The sequence below is a fragment of the Rutidosis leptorrhynchoides genome, chromosome 10, assembly GCF_046630445.1.
Source record: "Rutidosis leptorrhynchoides isolate AG116_Rl617_1_P2 chromosome 10, CSIRO_AGI_Rlap_v1, whole genome shotgun sequence".
Taxonomy (NCBI): domain Eukaryota; kingdom Viridiplantae; phylum Streptophyta; class Magnoliopsida; order Asterales; family Asteraceae; genus Rutidosis; species Rutidosis leptorrhynchoides.
The window spans coordinates 114658415-114673277 of NC_092342.1; the positions used below are offsets into that span (position 1 = coordinate 114658415).

Here is a 14863-nt window from a genome sequence, read left to right on the forward strand (position 1 = left end):
TATTACTAGTTAACCTTGAGAGCATTGTTCCTCATTTAGCCTTAATTAATCACTAAGTCATTTCTAATAGCAATCATTGTTCTAGTGACATTGCCTTAAGTGTGTTGGTACTTGATGATCATACTAAGGATATCTAGATAAGAATTAAGATCACAAGTTGTTGATTAACACTTATGTATTATGCCTAATCTTGATTAATTTGTCATTAAGATGTCATTATGCGTAATTAATCACAATTAGTGTTTTTATGACCAAAACTCAATTGAGTATGGAGAAGGCATCTATTCTAAGCATGTTGAGAAAGGTTTCATGAATTATAGATGTCAGGAACTAGTCAAACTTTATTTGGTCGAAAATGGTAACAGATAAAACTGCGGTCGCACTGCGGTTGACCGTGGTGGCGACCGTGCAACTTGTTTTCACAAAACTGCGTTGCAATTCAGTTTGGGGTTCACGGTTGACTATGCGGTCGACCGTACCTCGACCGTGTGTTTAGCTGAACTTTTGATTTCATTCTTTAACCTATGTTTGACTTGGTCGTTTGCAAGATAAAGTATGGATTAGTGACCTTGCGTGTTTTATGTTAAGATGTCAGTCATCGCTTATGCATATGTATGTGTCATCATCAAAACCTATTCTTTGGTTAATCATACTTAAGTTTATCGTTTAGTGCATTAACCCACATTCAACCAACACCCCGGAATGTTGAAAATCTCGGCTACTTTAAGTGTGTGGAGCCAGACCTTTTCCTTAACGTCAAAAGTAGTTGGTTCCGTTTGTAGAAATTTGTGTCTAAATAATGCATATTAGATACTTTTTCATTTTTCTGTAATCAATGTGCGAATATCCGATTGAATATGCCATATGAATTCGCCGATATAAGTTTGTGTATTTTTCCTTTGAGGGGCAACGATATTCATATGTTAAAGTGTAAGTAAACTTTGCATAAAAATTCATTTAGAAAATTGTAATACATTCACATTACTTCATTATCACAATTTCTATTATATAAGTTTTCTCTAAATATAACAGTATCGACGTTCCTCTACATTTCTTCTTGGAACAATCAAAAATTATTAAAAAGAGACCCATTAGCGAGCAACTAGGAAAGGCTTGTAACGATTACAACGGCTTACAAAGATGGTCGTTCGAACTTACATCCTTTCGACCTCTACTAACTAACCAAATATAAGCAAAATGGAATCAAACATTAAATTTTTTCTAAGAGATCGAGAATTACAAATACACGAAATCTCCAAATATGCCACATCAGGGATGCGATGATAACATATAGGCTCATCTTCGTCTCGGAACAAGCAGGACACCCAATTGTACCACTCTGTGAATATGGGCAATGATACGCCGACCCACACACGTATTTGTCTCCAAAGCTTAGTCGTCACTTTGCATTCAAACATGACGTGATGAAGCGACTCAATTGGACCACTCTGTGAATACGCTAGCAGGTTTGACCACAAACCATTAGTTGCAACCTTACCCCCATCTAGACCTACACTTTTGCCATGATTTTCTTTCAACACCGAGACCCACATAGCATTAGAAACCGTGTTGAACTTCCATATTTACTTAAGTAAATGACCACAATTACATGCCCGTAAACTACCAAATATCGAGGTCACCTTTATCAAATGAAGCTAAGGTTTGATCCCACTTTATCCAATGCATCTTCCTATTGTTCTCCGTCTCTCCCCAAAAATATCTAGCTCGACGAGACTCTAAGCTATTTATGACAAAATCAGGGCATCAAAAGAGTGACAAATAATAAGTTCCCAAAATCCCAAACTACCTAACACATATTTTATAAGTGTAACACGATCACCAACGGATAAACTATTTTTTACAATGATTTTTTAGACCATGATAAGGTGTTGTTTGTTTTTCAGTCGGAAGATCTTATTATGTCTTATGTCCGTTTTGCGCCTGCAGACATTTTTACTGCAGGCTGTTTGTTTTTCTGAAGACATAAGATAAAATAATGTATTATTATTATGTCTGCAACTTCGCAGACTTAGAAATACGCTTCTAAGTGCTATGGACATAACTTTGTTGTTTTGCAGATATAAAAACAAACAGTCTTCAGTATTTAACATACAGACCTTTAGGCCACATTTTTTTTACGAACATGGCCCGAAGATCTTAAGACAAAAACATTCAAAAACAAACAGCACCTAAGTGTTTAAATAATAACAAAATCTTAAAAATTTGGATTGATACATGAGAAATCAATAGCAAAATCATTTTAATATATGGAAGTAATTATATTTGAATAACAATGATCTCACATAATTACATATGTTTAAGATTAACATTTATTTGTGTGTAATGTCAAATGTAATCACAATTTATATTCTGTAGTTACATAATACAGTAGTATAAGCAGTATTGTGGTAAATACAAGAAGAGTGATGTTTTTGTGATAACTTGGTTAATTAATGATGTGAATGAAGAGATACTTGAGTACACATCAATGGAGAATATACGAAAATGGGAACGAAACTTGAGTAACATACACGAGAGCAATCAATCAGCATAAGTGATAAAAGAGAATGAAACTGTGTTAATTAATGATGTGAAGAAGATACTTGAGTAAGTACACATCAATAGAGAATACACGAAAATGGGAATAATAACAAGCACCCGATAACCAGATCGGTAGAAGAACTATACACGCATAGAGTATGTAGATAAACACATCACAACTTACATCCTCGAGTACCCTCTATGGTCTTCATATTGGGCCATGAACGCATCGTTGAATTTCTTGAAACTGTCCATGATTGCAGGCATGTCCTCTTCCGCAGGTAAGATAGTTGTCCTCAAGTGGAACACCCTAATTTGGTAAAGACCATGAATTAAAACATTGCCAGAAATTAGTATAAAATAAAGACAACATTACGCGGTTGGTCCCTGACATTCGTCGGATATTGCATAGGTGACCTTTTTTATTTTGATCTGGATGACCTTAACGTTTGCAACTGACACTGACGTTCGTCAGTGTTTTTCCGTTAAGCGGGATCATGTGCGTGACATGTGAGAGTATTTTCATCAATTCCGACATTTGTCAAACGGGTTGAGAGCGCCTGAGGTGTACTTAGAAAGTTTGCAAGCCTTATAAATTGCCTATTTGTTTGAAATGATCAAAAAGTTGTGATCTTTGCTAAAAGAAAATGTTTCTACCAGGACCCATTTTGACTTGATACCCAATCCGCCCAATTTGCCACCTCTAAGGATCAAGTCAAATTATAGAAATGACTTACCCTTCCTTTTGGCCGAACCCTGAACCAGGAACAGTTGAAATGCCAGTGGCTTCTAAGAGCTTAAGGCAATAGAAAACATCAGGAACTTTTCCGGCACTTTTTGCAGCTTCGATTGCTTTTGGAGGTAATTTTATTTGAGGGAATGAATACATGGCACCTAATCCCATATTGGATCGGGAAAAAAATAGATTAAATAACGAGAATTTGGGAAAGATAACATCAACAGTTCTATCAGAACAAAAAAAAATAATAAGAAAAAGACTAACCTTCTGTGAAGTTACAAACAACATTTTTGCAACTGTTGAATCCATCAGTCATCATGTGTGCTCTCTTCCTTAATGACTCAAGGATACCCTTGCTGTATTTATTTTTTTAACAAATAAAATGACCAAAATACCCTTCAATATAATGTGGTTCAAGAAGAAAAAAAGGCGAACAAGTGAGATATCACCATGTGTGCTCTCACCTCTCTCTTAGAAACTGTTCATATGAGATATCACCAGGTTTTGGTGGACTGACCATCGTTCCCATCTGTCAAAAATTTATAAACAATTAAATTGTTAAAAAATATTAAATATATTCTGCATATATTATATTATTTTATATATTATACTACTTACGAATATCTGCCCAGAAACACCAGGGCTAAGTGATATGGATGCAACTTTGTATATTTCATCAACTGTCTGCAACATCAAATTCAACAATTAGTTAAAACCTAATCTGTTTTGTTCATCATTTATCTTCTCTTAAATTGTCCGTCCGATACGTTGATTATTTAATGGTTAAAAATTATAAAGTATATAAAATGTATATAACCTCGGGCGGGATGTTTGTCATCTCAAAGTAGCCACCACGTTGTCCGCATTCACCTAAGAATCCTTTAGATACGGTATGGAAAGAAACAAGTTGGACCTCCTTGCTTATTGGAGTACCCATGTCCAACAACACCTTAAGTACAACAAAAAGATAACATATTAAAAAATTTACAAAATTTAATTTACATGTAATAAATAATTGAAATATTCAACGTTAGGTCCCTAAAGTTTGTAAAATATTACACAGGTGACCTTTTCAACTTTGATATGGATGACCATAAATTTTGCAATTGTAACATGGAAGACCCTGACACCAACGATCGTCAGTGTTTTTCCATTAAGTCATGTGCCAAAGATGGTGAAAAAAGATAGATGGAAAAGATAAAATGACATAATTACCCTCATATGTTTGGCACATGACTGGACTTAACGACAAAAGACTAACGATCGTCAGTGTCAGGGTCTCAATTGAGACAAGTGCAATGTTTAAGGTCATCCAAATCAAAAGTGAAAAAAGGTCACATGTGCAATGTTTGACAAACTTTAGGGACTAACCGCGTAATTGTCTATATAATTAATAAAATCAATCCATCAAGGAATTATGAAAAAAATCTAATGATTACCTTTCTAGAGCTAACAAAAGGGCGTTCATCCTGGTAAACATTCTGTTGATAAACTTCATCTCCAAGCAACACCAAATTCTGTTGGTGACAAAATCTCAGAATCTGCTGAAGGTTGTCGACGCTCAGACATTGTCCAGTCGGGTTTCCAGGGTTTATAATCACCATCGCCCTTACCTGATCATCATAGTTATTAGTTATCAACTTAATATCAAATATGAAAATCATATAATCTCAGTCAAGTATAAAGTGATGTCCAATTTTTTATTGTGGTCCCGCCTCAATGAGAAGAGGATACGGGATGTGACCACTAAATGAAATGAGAAATTGGATAAACAAATGTAACGATACCGTTATTCCTTTAGAGCGTGCTTCTGCAACTGACTGACGAAGGTTGTCGATATCTAGACCCCAATTAGCTGTTTCTTCAAGGTAATATGGTACAAGTGAACCACCAAAAAGAGATATGGCAGCCGAGTATAGTGGATACTGAGGAACTGGAACCAGAATCTAGAGAAACGAACAATTATTTAATTATTTAATTTATTTTATATATATATATATATATATATATATATATATATATATATATATATATATATATAAGACTAGAGCTATATAAAATTAACAATAAAAAATGGCAATTTAAGATGTACAGATACAAAAATGGATACTTGATATTATAATGGTACGTATCTCGTGTGATGTAATACTTAAATACAAACTTGTGGTGATACATGTATTCAGAAAATAATAGATTTTCTTTTAAGAAAAAAAAAACAAAATAGTAGTTGAAGAGAATAAACTACGTACCCCGTCACCCGAACCACGAATAACTGTTTGCAAGATCTGCATTACTCCTTTACTGGCACCATCGGTAAGGTATATGAGTTCTGGATCACTGTCACCAATTACAATAATATTTTACATACATGAAGTTAATGATATAACTTTAGGTATTAATATTTTAACTAATTAGTGAAAATTCATGAAAATTTGATTTGTGATTGATCGATCACCTTGGATACCCATCACGTCTGCCGATGAACTCAGCAACTTCTTTTCTTATTCCAGGAAGACCACGGGAATCACTATACGCACCTAAAGAACCAGTAAGGAAATGCTATTAAATAAAATAGAAAATTTAATAGTATTCTTTAAAGAGGTTTATTTATTATAAATAATACCTAGACCCCCTGCAGTGTAAGATAGGTACAGTTTAGCTTTTGCAATTGCATCGGCTGGGAATATAAGTCCGACATTTGGATCATCGAGAAGAAATGGAGCTTGACAAAGAGCAACCACCTGCAAAAAAATACAATTAACAAATGTTTCATTTATTAGACAAATGGAGTAAAGTCAAACTATGAGTTTTCAGTTGAAATGGGCTGATTCAGGTTGGGTTGACCCACTAAACTTATTTATCTTATAAGCAAGAATGCCTTAATTATGATTATAAAATTATCATTTTTAAAATCATAATACCAATCTTCGCAAAGACGATATAGAAAGTTGTGTACATTAATAATAAATTTGGTGTGACTTTCAACCCGTTCCAATTTATACTCCTTTTTTATTTGACCCGTATGAGGTAAAACACAACCAAATCAACCCGAATCTTAAGTAAATGGGCCGAACCTGACGAGGGAATGTTAGAGGCTTCTGTCCCAGAGCATGAGGATTGCCCACATTTGTGAAGATAATCTGTAGGGTACTAGTTAAAGTGGTGAGCCTCGACAAACATCTTATCAATAAATCATGAAGAAAATAAACATTTGAACACTTTTGTTATACATTATTAGACGGCACGAGTAGAAATTGAGATGATTGTGGGTCCCATTTACTTGATAAGAAAAGTAGAGGGGGCTCACACACTATATAGAGAAAATCAAGGTTGATCACACACACTAATAGTATCATAAGTTTCTCTATTACACATTCACCTTTAAAATTTATTCCATATAACGCATAAAGTTCCTTGAAAGTTTTAAATCTCGATTGATATATCACATAACAATATATAATTTTCTTTCTATTAGTTACGCCTATTTGTACCTTCTTGCCCTCTTTTTGAAGCTCTGAAGCACGAAGATACAATTCACCCCTTACAGCATACTGGGCTTTCTTCACGTTTTCATTTATCTGATCATAGTCTAATGCTTTGCGTGACATGATTCGCGAGCAATTATAAATTAGTTGTTAACCTGAAAAAAAATATGTTGAGTAAATCAAATGAATACAAATTTCACTTATATCTCAAGAATCAAGAATATCTATATATGAATCATATTAGTCACATATTGCAAGTACATGATACTCAATAATATGTACAACATTTTCCTTTTTTTCTTGTAGCCCATTAGTAATCGATACAAGCTATGGATTGATCCCTAATAAGACCATCACTATTATTTATTTTTTTCAAGATGAGTAAATAGTGGCATATCAAAATAAGCTATATTGAATTTTACACGGATGAACCATTCCAAGATAACCGGTTGGGGTCCTGACATCCGAACAAGAGGCCTTAGGTTCAAACCTCATTAGGAGCATATTTTGGGTGGCGAAAAAATGGGTCAGAAACGGTCACGGGTAACCCGCTTGGGCCGCGTACATATGACTAGGAAAACATTATCCAAAGAATATTACAAAGATCACAAGCGTCCAACACAACAAAACAAATCAGATATATGGCAACCATATGAAGTACCCACGCTATATTGTTTCCAACTTTGACTTTTGATATCAGATAGACTAATTTTGAACTTTGATATTGATATACATATAAAAAAAAAGTATCCATACTAAATCTTAGAACAAGATTATTATTCTTTATTCTTATTAATAATGATAATCACAAAAGTGTACTTATTCCAAAAAAGAGGATGATCAAAGCTCAATTAGCTAAATCAGAAGCATCAGTGTTTCCAACTCAAATTGCAAACAACAAAATAACAATTTCGATAAGTGGTCGGTTTTGTTAATTAAATCATAATAGCAGAATCATTGCACTAAAAGACAAAATTCCTGCATCAGAAAACCATCTCAAGCTCGAATGAATATATATCAACAACCCCATAAACATATAAACAATCAAAATCCAAGCTTTAATTATCCCCTTTTTCGTATATTTATCAACGATCAGATTCTTGAAGCTAAAAGAGAATCGTCATTGCACTAAAAGACAAAATTATTGCATCAAGAAACCATGGTCAATTGAATATATTAACACAATCAAAACCCCATAACAAATAAACAATCAAAATCCAAACTTTAGTATTCCAAATAAAAAAAGATGTTTAATTGAGGCTGATGATACCTTATTTGAAGCAGTACTCGTTATAAATTAGGGCTCTTGAGACTTTGTATATGCGTTTGTAGTATAAAAAAGAAGGGGGTGGCAAGTGTGAGGGTGTGACAAAATATAGTAAAAGGGAAGACTGACAACCACTGAAATGAAGTTAGATTTGTTATAATAATAATAATAATATAGATATGGATAGTCAATTTTGGTGTATACATATAGTCAATTTTGGTACACAAAGTATGTATTTTTATATTGAGATTTTAGGCTATAAATACTCATGAATGCAAGCATTAAACTTGCACCATTTCTCACACTTACAAAGTGTTTCTTTCTTTCTCTCCATTATCATCTTTGTTCTTACACTTCATTATTAGTATTCTAAATCAAGAATCAAATCACTAAAGGTAGTTATAAGCCTACTGAATTATAACATCAAGAATCAAACCACTAAAGGTAGTTATAAGCCTACTGAATTATAACATCAAGAATCAAACCACTAAAGGTAGTTATAAGCCTACTGAATTATAACACGTTATCAGCACGATAATCTTAATACTAAATATGGTTGGCTCTGCCACCAAAATGATATATGGTCGGTTATACCACCAAAATGATATATGGTCGGTTATACCACCAAAATGATATATGGTCGGTTATACCACCAGAATGATATAGGTCGGTTATACCACCTGAAAAATATATGGTCGACACTGTCGCCAAATTTTCATTTATGTTTACTAATATTTATATTTTTGTTATATAACATTTATTTATGATTGCTTACACATGGTCGACACTGTCACCTACTTATCATTTATGTTATATTAAATTTATGTTTAATGTTTATATACTTATGAATATAAATTGACTCTAATTTATCATGATGTTTGTTTTAATTTTTGATAATAGAAAATGTCGAATCTGGAAAAGCTTAAATTTACTCCTTTAGAATCAACTGGAAACAACTACATGCCATGGGTTATAAAAGTAAAAATGCATCTTAAATCAATGGGCATTCTTGAAACCATAAATGAAAACAACACTTGTTCTGAAAAAGAACAAGCTACGGCATGTTGCTTTATTCATCAACATATTGATGAATGCTTACAAAATAATTATGTGACTGTAGAAGATCCCCATGTTTTATGGGAAGGTCTCAAAAGCAGATTCAATAATCAAAGAGAAATTTTACTTCCAGCTGCAATGGAACAATGGAGAACATTAAGGTTCCAAGACTTTAAGAAAGTAAATGAATACAGCTCAGCTCTGTATAATACATGTTCACAACTTAAATTCTGTGGACATGAAATTAGTGATGCAGACATGATGGAGAAAACTTTCTCCACAATGAATGCTGCAAACATCACAGTGCAAAGAAATTTGAGAATGCTAAAGTTCAAAACATATCCTGAACTTAATTCATATCTCTTAGTTGCAGAGCAAAATGATGAGCTATTAATGAAAAATCAGCAATCCCGTCCTACTGGTACACTTACAATCCCTGAAGCAAATACTGCAAATAATTATAAACAGGGACAAGGACGCGGGCAAGGTCGTGGTTATAATAACCATCACCATCATCATGCCAAAAGCCATAACTATGGTAGAAACCATCCTTATGGTAATGGTAATGGGCGTGGACGTGGTCGTGGTCGTGGCCGTGGTGGTCAAAGAAATAGTAATCCACGAAAATATAAATATCAACCACAAAACAAGCCCATTAAACAAGATGTTGAAGAAAATTCTTCTAAAAATTCTGAAGAATCTTGCTACAGATGTGGTAGAATGGGCCACTGGACTAATACTTGCCGAACATCTAAACATCTTGTTAAGATGTATCAGGATTCGCTGAAAGGTAAAGAAAAGGAAGTAAATTTTGTGGATAATATTGATCCAACAGTCACTGAGAAACCATCTGATTTATATGAAGATTTCTTGAATGTTTAAGTTGTGTGTCTTTTGAAAAATAAACGATTTAATATCGTCTGTCTTTGTCATTATGTTTGCTAAATGTTTCAGTACTATCTATTTGCGTTTAAAATATTGTGTAATATTAATGTACTCACTATTTATTTCTTATATATGAAGTTCAATATGAATTTTGCTGGAATACAACATCAATCAAGTGGTGGAGATCTCTGTATAGCAGACAGTGGAACTACACACACTATACTTAAATCCGAGAAATATTTTATTGATCTAAAACCAACGGAAGGAACTATACATACAATATCAGGACCTGCTAACTTGATAAAAGGGATAGGAAAGGCAAATTTCATACTACCAAATGGTACAAAATTTTTAATAAATGATGCCTTATTTTCTCCCAAGTCAAGCAGAAATTTATTGAGTTTCTCCGACATATACCTTAACGGGTATGATTATCAGTCAGTGACAACAGAAAATGAGAAATATTTAAGTATCACTGACAAGAGTCATGTGGTTGAAAAACTGCCAAGACTTAGTTCTGGATTACATTATACACATATAAATGTACCAGAAATACATATGGTAGTTAACGAAAAATATATTGATCCTGGTGTATTCAGTTTATGGCATAACAGATTAGGCCATCCAGGATCAACAATGATGAAAAGGATTATTGAATGTACTCATGGACATCCACTAAAGGATAGAAAAATCCATCATGATACAATGGTTCCATGTACATCTTGCTCTCTTGGAAAATTGATAACTAGACCCTCACCACTTAAGGTTGAGAAAGAATCACCAATGTTTCTTGAAAGAATTCAAGGTGATATATGTGGACCAATTCATCCACCATGTGGACCATTTAGATATTTCATGGTTCTAATAGACGCATCTAGCAGATGGTCTCATGTTTGTCTGTTATCAAGCCGTAATGTGGCATTTGCAAAATTTCTTGCCCAAATTATTAAATTGAGAGCTCATTTTCCTGATTACACCATTAAAAGGGTGAGACTTGATAATGCTGGTGAATTTACATCTCAAGCATTTAATGACTATTGCATGTCTATAGGAATTGTTGTTGAACATTCTGTTGCTCATGTGCATACACAAAATGGTTTAGCCGAGTCATTGATTAAACGTTTACAGTTAATCGCTAGACCATTGATAATGAGAACAAAACTCCCTGTATCTATATGGGGTCATGCAATTTTACATGCTGCTGCATTGATTCGCATCAGACCAAGTGCAAGTCATAAATATTCCCCCCTACAACTTGCTTTTGGTCAAGAGCCAAATATTTCCCATCTTAGAACATTTGGTTGTGCAGTGTATGTTCCAATTGCGACACCACAACGTACAAAAATGGGTCCTCAAAGGAGGTTGGGAATATATGTTGGATATGAAACATCTTCAATATTAAGGTATATTGAACCTATGACAGGTGACGTTTTTACAGCACGTTTTGCTGATTGTCATTTTAATGAAACATTGTTCCCTATATTAGGGGGAGAAATGAAAAATAAAGAAAATGATGTTTCATGGTGTGAACCTCAATTAAAGTATCTTGATCCTCGCACAAAAGAATGCGAGACAGAAGTTCAAAAGATAATGCATATACAAGAACTTGCAAATCAATTGCCTGATGCATTTACAGATACAAAAACGGTGACAAAATCATATATACCAGCAGTAAATACTCCAGCTCGAATTGAAATTCCAAAAGCTGGCAATAACGTCACTCATGAATCTTTGCCACGTCAGAAACGTGGAAGACCAATCTGTTCAAAGGATAAAAATCCTCGAAAAAGAAAATCAGCTGATAATGAAGTAAAAGAAAGTGTTCAAGAAGAACCACAAATCAGTACTCCTACTGCAGAGGAGATTGATGATGTCAATACAGAAATTGCAATCAATTATGCATATTCAAAAATATTATGGAACCGAAATGAAATGAAAAATCTTGATGAGAAATTTTCATTTAATGTTGCATATGACATCATGAATAATGATGATGATCCAGAACCAACATCTATGGTTGAATGTCAAAATAGACATGATTGGGCTCAATGGAAAGAAGCAATACGAGCTGAATTAGAATCACTCAATAAAAGAAAAGTTTTCGGATCCATCATTCTCACTCCTAAAGATGTGAAACCTGTAGGATACAGATGGATTTTTGTCCGAAAAAGAAATGAGAAAAATGAAGTTACAAGGTATAAAGCTAGACTTGTAGCTCAAGGTTTTTCTCAAAGACCGGGAATTGATTATGAAGAAACTTATTCTCCTGTTATGGTTGCAATTACTTTTAGGTACTTAATCAGTCTGGCAGTTTCTAAAAATTTAGAAATGCATCTCATGGATGTTGTGACTGCTTATCTATATGGATCACTTGATAGTGATATATATATGAAGTTACCTGAAGGATTTAAGGTACCAGAAGCATCAAATGCAAAACCCAAAGAAATGTATTCGATTAAATTACAAAGATCTTTATATGGGTTAAAACAATCGGGACGTATGTGGTATAACCGATTAAGTGATTACTTGATAAGCAAAGGGTATACAAATAATCTTACTTGCCCTTGTGTTTTCATTAAGAAAACAACATCCGGATATGTGATCATAGCTGTTTATGTTGATGATCTTAACATCATAGGTACAAATAAAGAGATCCATGAAGCCATTCAACTTCTAAAGAAAGAATTTGAAATGAAAGATCTCGGAAAAACCAAGTATTGCCTTGGTTTACAAATTGAGCATATGCCTAATGGTTTACTTGTACATCAAACAACATATACTGAAAAGATTTTGAAACGTTTCAATATGGACAAGGCAAAACCATTAAGTACTCCTATGGTTGTTAGATCACTCAATGTTGAAGCTGATCCATTTCGTCCATGTGAAGATCAAGAAGACATTCTTGGACCAGAAGTACCATATCTTAGTGCAATTGGAGCTCTTATGTATCTTACAAATTGTACAAGACCTGACATTTCTTTTGCAGTTAATTTGTTGGCAAGGTTCAGCTCTGCTCCTACCAAAAGACACTGGAATGGGATCAAACACATATTTCGATACCTTCGAGGAACTACTGATTTAGGATTATTTTATTCTAACGAATCAAAACAAGATTTGGTTGGTTATGCAGATGCAGGTTATTTATCTGATCCACATAAAGCTAAATCTCAAACTGGATATGTATTCCTAAATGGAGGTACTGCAATATCATGGCGTTCTCAAAAACAAACACTTGTTGCTACATCGTCAAATCATGCCGAAGTGATTGCATTACATGAAGCTACTCGAGAATGTTTTTGGTTGAGATCAATGACACAACTCATTACTGATTCTTGTGGACTAGAACGCGATAAAAGTCCAACAACTATCTATGAAGATAATGCAGCTTGCATAGCACAGATGAAAGAAGGGTATATCAAAAGTGACCGAACAAAACACATACCACCTAGATTCTTCTCATACACTCAAAATCTCATTAAGGACAACCAGATTGAAATGAGATATGTGCAATCTAGCAAAAACTCTGCTGATCTTTTCACGAAAGCACTTCCAACTGCTATTTTCAGAACACACGTTCATAACATTGGCATGAGACATGTTCAAAAGATGTAACAGCTGAAGCGATGTCTACTTGAGGGGGAGTCAACTCCATGCTGCACTCTTTTTCCCTTAGCTAAAGTTTTTTCCCACTGGGTTTTCTTTAGCAAGGTTTTTAACGAGGCAGTAATTTATAGTTGATCTTCAACAAAATAAAATTGCTATCCAAGGGGGAGTGTTATAATAATAATAATAATATAGATATGGATAGTCAATTTTGGTGTATACATATAGTCAATTTTGGTACACAAAGTATGTATTTTTATATTGAGATTTTAGGCTATAAATACTCATGAATGCAAGCATTAAACTTGCACCATTTCTCACACTTACAAAGTGTTTCTTTCTTTCTCTCCATTATCATCTTTGTTCTTACACTTCATTATTAGTATTCTAAATCAAGAATCAAATCACTAAAGGTAGTTATAAGCCTACTGAATTATAACATCAAGAATCAAACCACTAAAGGTAGTTATAAGCCTACTGAATTATAACATCAAGAATCAAACCACTAAAGGTAGTTATAAGCCTACTGAATTATAACAAGATTGGATTATTTGAATTTTTGGTGTGATTATTTTGGGGATAAGTGTAAGTGTGGTGTGAGTTAACTTTGAAAATATGGTTCATATTCATTTGATTCAACCCATCTTCATTGTCCTTACCTTTACAATCCAAAAATAAGTCTTATTATGGTCTTTTTGTTAACAAGAAGAAGAATCGAAAAACTAAATATTACAACAAAATAAAAGAACACGGTAAAACACAAAGGACTACATTGTATTGATTGCTTTTCGTAATCTGCATTCTTTACGAGACTCCCCCTGAGCAACAAACCCAGGTGGTTGCTCCATATAGATTTCTTCCTGCAAATCTCCATGTAAAAACGCATTCTTCACATCAAGTTGATGTAGTGTCCACTGATACGTATCAGCTAAAGAAACAAATAATCTGATAGATGTGGGTTTAGCAACAGGAGAAAATGTCTCAGAATAATCCACCCCATATGTTTGATCATAAGCCTTAGCAACTAACCGAGCTTTCAACCGTGCCAAAGAACCATCAGGATTAACCTTTATCGTGAAGACCCACTTACAACCAATTGCCTTTTTGGAAACAGGTAAGTCAACTAATGCCCAAGTGCCATTATGATCAAGAGCATTCATCTCCTCAATCATAGTGGCACGCCATCCAGAATGAGCCAAAGCTTCACCAACTGTTTTCGGGATGGAGAGAGAGTCTAGAGTAGCAACAAAAGCGCGAGAAGATACGGACAATTTATCATAAGAGACA

The 14863-nt window shown here is 34.0% G+C and overlaps 1 protein-coding gene across 1 annotated transcript; it reads right to left on the reverse strand.

Moving 5' to 3' along the window:
* Nucleotides 1-2553: 2553 nt before the first annotated feature.
* On the reverse strand, nt 2554-8178 carry LOC139873295 (glutamate--glyoxylate aminotransferase 2). Its single transcript, XM_071861229.1, has 14 exons — nt 8036-8178; nt 6772-6920; nt 6355-6420; nt 5904-6021; nt 5736-5817; nt 5530-5617; nt 5068-5226; nt 4720-4893; nt 4098-4229; nt 3899-3964; nt 3745-3809; nt 3545-3636; nt 3279-3435; nt 2554-2851 (listed from the first exon to the last, which is right to left on the reverse strand). The coding sequence occupies exons 2-14, from the start codon at nt 6886-6888 to the stop codon at nt 2722-2724; spliced, it is 1446 nt and encodes a 481-aa protein (XP_071717330.1). The 5' UTR covers nt 6889-6920; nt 8036-8178; the 3' UTR covers nt 2554-2721.
* Nucleotides 8179-14863: the final 6685 nt, after the last annotated feature.

Excerpts from the sequence above, each read along its gene's own strand:
- LOC139873295 (XM_071861229.1), bottom strand. The coding sequence starts at position 6,888 with ATGTCACGCAAAGCATTAGACTATGATCAGATAAATGAAAACGTGAAG. Across the intron at positions 3,810-3,898 it reads GTGTTTCTGGGCAGATATTC|ATGGGAACGATGGTCAGTCC; the intron begins GTAAGTAGTATA and ends AATTTTTGACAG. Across the intron at positions 3,436-3,544 it reads TGTTTGTAACTTCACAGAAG|GTGCCATGTATTCATTCCCT; the intron begins GTTAGTCTTTTT and ends ATATGGGATTAG.